This window comes from Ipomoea triloba, chromosome 7 (genome assembly GCF_003576645.1).
Source record: "Ipomoea triloba cultivar NCNSP0323 chromosome 7, ASM357664v1".
Classification (NCBI taxonomy): Eukaryota; Viridiplantae; Streptophyta; class Magnoliopsida; order Solanales; family Convolvulaceae; genus Ipomoea; species Ipomoea triloba.
Window position 1 is genome coordinate 25,082,435 of NC_044922.1, and position 6,224 is coordinate 25,088,658.

The 6,224-nt window shown below is 35.2% G+C and overlaps 1 protein-coding gene across 1 annotated transcript; it reads right to left on the reverse strand.

The window, feature by feature from the left end:
* Positions 1-2,077: 2,077 nt before the first annotated feature.
* Positions 2,078-5,550, reverse strand: LOC116026243 (rRNA-processing protein FYV7). The gene is made up of 3 exons (XM_031267726.1): positions 5,240-5,550; positions 3,044-3,153; positions 2,078-2,592 (listed from the first exon to the last, which is right to left on the reverse strand). The coding sequence occupies exons 1-3, from the start codon at positions 5,430-5,432 to the stop codon at positions 2,305-2,307; spliced, it is 591 nt and encodes a 196-aa protein (XP_031123586.1). The 5' UTR covers positions 5,433-5,550; the 3' UTR covers positions 2,078-2,304.
* Positions 5,551-6,224: the final 674 nt, after the last annotated feature.

Consider the following 6,224-nt stretch of genomic DNA (forward strand, 5'->3'; position numbering starts at 1 on the left):
TGTTGAAATCTTAATTTTGTTATTTTCAAAAAAAGAATCTTGATTTTGTTACTAGCATTAACTTAATTATGGTAATTATACTATTTGCAAATGATAATTATTCTTTTCGCATTTATTATTTTGATTTTTTTTGAGGAAATTATTATTTTGATTTATTTATACATATAAATAATAATTTGTTGGAAAAAGAAAGCGATTTGAAATATTTATTGTTACCTTATATTTAAGGGTTCAAAACCCCATTTAATAAAAAGAGGGGGGAAATCAATATTTTCAAAATAATTAAAAGGGCTAAATATATAAATAATTCAGGAGAAAAAATCACTATAAACATAAAATTAAAAGGAAAAGATGTCATTTTTCCCTTGATTAAAAAATATCAATGTACATATAATGTTATTGCATCCGAGTTACTATTCCAAATGAGTAGTCATAAGTTCGAACTCATATTGTAAAGTTTAAATTCTTTGGATGAAAAATATTTAAAAGCATCCTTATCAATAGAGATATTTTGCGGTTTTTTAGGAGTTTTTGTAAGTGTGATTATGAAAGAGAAAATAGTAGGGGATGAAAAAAAAAACAAAACAATTAGAATTAACAAAAAAAAAAAAAGTAAATGCTTGTCAGGCGCACTTGACGCGCCCGCTGGGCACAATGGTGGCAGCCACGTAGCTTGGCGCGACTGCCATTGAATTTTGTGCATTAATATCACTGTTCCAATAACCCTCTTTTGCAGGAGAACCCAATCCCTCTCTCTCATCTATCCTCTCACCTCCACTTCATCATGCACTGTTCCAATATCTCCAAATAAACCATTGATATGATTGCTCTAAGAAAGTATAAAATATATACCAACTTATACCGTGAAGAATTATGAAATAATTAAAAAAAAAAAATGAATGTGGAATGAAATTAGGCGTTAAATGGGAAAACGTGTTGTTTAGCAAGAGTAGTTGAGACGTCATCGTCCAAGTCAAGGTTGACTTGTTTGAGTCTTTGTGTCTTTGTGGTACCAATTCAATATAACATCTTCCTTAAATGAATCCTTCTCGATTATCCCAACACATAACAAACACAGGCTCAGGCTAAAAGCTTTGTAGTGATCAGAGGTATATGGGAAAGATGATTTGCACGGAGCTGTGCGGAGGCAACGGTGGTGGTATTGATTTCACGCCGCTCCTTATTAGTCTTATTATTGCACTTACACTATTCGCCATTTGCTTTCCACCGCGCCGGAGATATGTGGCCGTGAATCCCAGGTACATGCGCTGGTAGCATATCTACTATAGCAGCAGTAACATCATCCCCCAGTCCACTATGTTCTATTTTTGGTTGAATTGTTTTCTATTCTGTTACTAGTATATGCTAGCTATTATGTATTTTTCAATATGAGATCGATGATATGATGTTCGGTTAGCACACCTATTATCAATATATACTTGTATTTTTTAAGACAAAGCAGTGACAATCACAGCTTCCACCACTATTTACTATGGAGTATCACTTTCTTCTTCTTCTTCGTTATACATTTGAATGCTCGCACGGATTTAGCTTGCTTGAAACTCAGCAACAACAGTGTGGAGATGTACACCGACATTTGACACTATTTGCTAACTAAGTTACGGTGATTTACATCCTTCCAAATGGCAAATTATTCTGTGGACTTGTATCTATCTTGCAAAGTGGATCCATACACAATTTACTTTTTAAAAATTTACAATTTGTATACTACGAACACACAATGTTAACATCCTTTCAAATATTGCGTCAATTCAAATACTAAAAATACACAATTTAATCTTTTAAAAAAAAAATTGAAAAGATTCTTTATAAATTTAATATTATTGCTATGTGTTTTGACTTAGAAACACAATTTACATTTTAAAAATTCACAATTCCAATACTTAAAATACACAATTCAATGTGGTTTAGCGGTTTAGGATAATAATCCACCTTGCAAGGTGAACTCTGATCTATGGTATAACAACTGCTCCCAAATACTGTCAGCGGGGGTGTTGGGGGCATACTCAAATTGAGCTTAATTAGTGATAATAAATTAATCAAATTCAAGTATCCGTAAAGACAAATCTTAATAGCTCACCTTTTTCCAAAAAAAAATAATAAATAATAGCTCACCAGTACAGGGGTGGATAGTTTTTTTATGGCAACACTCACTATCTGTGGTACACTGGTACTGTGATCACAACAACATTTAGAGAGATTGCAAGCAAGCCAATCAACAGCAACTTTCTTCAAGTATCCCATAAGTAGTACAAAAATAGAATAAACATAAAGACAAGGACCCTAGCTATTTGAACCTTGAAGTGTTTGCAAAAGATGCTCGATTCTGTACTTCATCACAGGTTGACCCGACTTCGTTTTCTTAAACATTTTCTGTCTTAATTCTTTCCGCCGCACTTCAGCCCTCTGTCTTTCTTCCTTCTTTGCCTCAATAATGGCCTCCCTTTCCATCCTTGCCTTCTCTTCCTCTTCACGCCTTTTCATGTACAGTTCATTCAGATTATGGGGTTTATTCCTTTTACTTTTCCCTTTTCTATCTGCATTATCAGCTTCTCCGGGTTCAGTTTGTTTCTGAAAATGGCAGTAGAAATATGTAAATAACCTTAATTCCTAGTTTTGGGTTTTAAAAAATAGTAAATAAATGAAGAGAATAATATACAATGGGAAGAAATTGAACTAGACTATGAGAATGAAGTAAAACCAAAAATATAATCTCCTATATTTTACTGATACAAAGGGAAGGGTAGGATGGAAGAAGACTAGAGAAAAGACATTTTAGCATCAAACTAAAGACAAAAAAGGAAGACTCAGAATACTGAAACAAATGGAATTGGGAAGAACAAGCAAAAGTGCATTAATAGCTCTACTGCAGCTTCCAGTGTTCTATTTCAAAGGAATTCCTAGCAGACACAATAATTCAAATGCAGATCTATGGTTATGAATTAACTAAATCAAAGTAGATTTTCAAATAAAGAGCAAGCACATGACAAATACATAAATAAGAAACTGGTTGTTAACAAACCTCTGGAGCTCTTTTAGCAACAGAAGAATCACCATGCTCCCCTTGTTGCTTTACCATCCTCTTATATTTCTTCACAAATTTAGCATTCTTATAGAACTCCTTTTGCTTCTCTGTCAGTGGAAAACAGTAACAACACTCATTAGGCAGCAAGAGATTGATAGGAGAAAAGATACAGGATGGATTTGAACCAAGAAATTTAAGAAATTCTGTTATTATGAAGTAAAACACGAAGAAAAGAAAACAAGGTGTCTTGTAACATGCTGGAGTTGTGACTCATGAAAAACATGGCGTACTCTAGTTGTGGGTGGCAGCACGAGTTTGTAAGCAATTACATTTAATTTTTGCACAATTCTAAAAGGACCATTATACAACGGGAGCTAGCATCGGGTTGATACAATGCTGGACCATTGAGTGGCAATGAGGCTGGAGCTTACGCAAGACATTATTACCCTTGGCAAACTCTAAGTCACACCTTTTGGCTTGGGCCACCTTGGCCCTATGATGTTGAGCTCAATCTATATTGAACCAGAGTAGCTTGGCAAAAAAGGTTGGCAAGAGCCTTGGTGGTGAATGGACAACATAGACCTATGCTTGGTATTCATTATCAAATTCGACTTGATGAAGAACAATCGGTTGTTCAACAAGAGGGGTGGAGACATCACTACTGAATTTTTCCATGAGTTCCACATTAAAGTTCAATGTTGGGGTTAGTTGTTGGCACGGCACATGGAATGTTGGTCCTTCCTTACTAAAAAACGCTGTTGTTGCCTTCAATTCTTCACGTGTTTGTTGGATAGCAAAGGAATGTTCTTCTTGAGCAAGACAGACACTTGGACCAATCCCATTGATGTTAGGGACTTCAATCCTCGTGGTAGTAAATTGGTGGCCATCTATGGTAGTCAAATAGTGAGGTGATTCAGTGGTGCTGGCTTTTTCTACAGGGGATTCAATCTTTAACCCAACCTTGGTGGCAATACCAGATACGTCATGCCCTTGCTTTGCAGCCACACAAGGTAACCATCTTGGTTAGTTTAGCAATGGATTCCTCCAACCTGGTGAATCCCTTATCCATTTCGATGCGCAAAGTACCCTAACTTGCATTGTAGTCCTTCTGGCTCTTCTCCAAAGCTTCAATTTGCGCCTCCATTCGTGTCATTCTCGGAGCAAATGGCAGATCAGTCCAATTGATAGGAGTGAAGAGACAAGGTAGATTTGAACCAAGAAATTCTAAATTATGAAGTAAAACACAAAGAAAAGAAAACAAGGAATTCTAAGAATACCCCTCTAGCAAGAATAAATTCCTCCCACAACTACTTAGAGCTAATTGTTCCAATTCCACTCAATGCCCTCTCTTCTAAGAGATGGTCCCAATTTATAATCTATTACGGAGTATTATATGTAAAGTAAGGAAGGAGCATCAATTATTGATTTCATAATCAGTCAATCCCTAATTACATACTCCATAAAATAAACAATGAATTACATAATTAGTGAATCCTGATTATATGCTTCCTTGAATTCTGACATTTGAATAATTATTTGATTACTTTCAAAACTCATGTATTCTCACTCCTTCAATGTACATCGAAATTGAAGCAGATGTTAACAATAATGGCTCAACATATGAAGATCCAGATAAAGAAGACAATAGACGAAAGGTAAACACTTTTCTCAAGTTTTGAATCTTCAATTGTTAGAATATAGAAAAAGAGCAGTTGAAGAAGAAAAGAAATACATCCTACTCAGAAACATACAGCCTTACAAATTTACAAAATTCCTTTTGCTAGCATTTACCATTGCATAACTCTTATAGACAATGGAATGCAATGAAATCATTTTCAGCCTGCTGTTTATTTTAGGTTTCAATCATTGGGTTCATAATATGAGATGTTACCAAATAACCAAAATGCTCATTGAACTCAAAGATTGCTCACTTAGGTTCTGTATACTTAACCCTAAATCAAAAAATTTGAATAATGAGTTATAACATCAGTTTTAAACAGATTTTAAATCAAGCTCAACTCTATCTTACAAGAGGCTCGAGAGAACTTGGCATGCTAATATCTGTCAAGTCCTTATATTATACTCTGAAATCTAAAGGAACAACAGAAGAGCATATGCGAGCTTTTGTTAAAATTCAACTAATTTATATGCTAAAAATATGAAAATAAAGCAAGCATGGCAAAGTAGAATTACTGATGAGGGAAGGGTTGTAATCGTTGCTCCGAGTTTTGGCATTTGCAAATGCTTCTAAGGAGAGGCCTTTCCCTCCTAACCTCTGCAAATTTTTCTTCATCATCTTCTTCTTCTTCAAATACGACCCGCCGGTTCGATTCTCCGTTTCGACATCACCACGCTCATCCGCTGAAATGGCACGCTTCTTCACCATGTTACACGAATCGCAGTCTGCAAGCGAATTGAAAGGCTCTGTTTCTAAAACCCTAATTTGCAGTCAGCGGAAGTACGACGATGACTCGATGAGGACGATAACGGACACTACTGCATACGAAATAATACGAATTTACAATTTATAGAATCGTCGGTTCGTCGAGTTTGATTATTTGGACCTTCAAATTAGGCTTTTGTTATTGGCTAAAGTGTCATTCTACGCCATGAATTATATTGGATTATTCATGTCGTATCTTGAACTTTCATAACGTCCATTTCAATACAAAAATCATTAATTTTTTTTAATCTAGCATTTTTTACAGGTTACCAAGTTACTATGATCACATGGCACAGGTAATTAGCTTATATGGATCTTCTTTTTAAGTCAACCCAAAATTTTTATGTAAACCCCAAAAATAAACCCTCCCCTCCCCTGTGCCTTTAGCCGGACCGGTGCTCACTAGACCAAATCACTACAGCCCTCCACAATCCACTGCTCATTCCCTCCCTTGCGGCAGCGTGCGCCTACCTAGGAGTGACCGCGCTTCGTTCCAATTCCGAACCGCCAGTTCACGGTTCCAAGGTTACACAAATCATAACCGGAACCTTATATAAAGGTTCCAGTTCCGATTCAATCGGAATTTCATTTTTTTTTAGTATATATAATTATATATAATATGTTTTGTTATTATAAAAACCATATTATAAATTTTTTTAAATATAATTTTTTTTTTATATTTAGCTATTGCTAGTAACTAAATGCCTAAATATAAGAATTTTTATTATTATTATT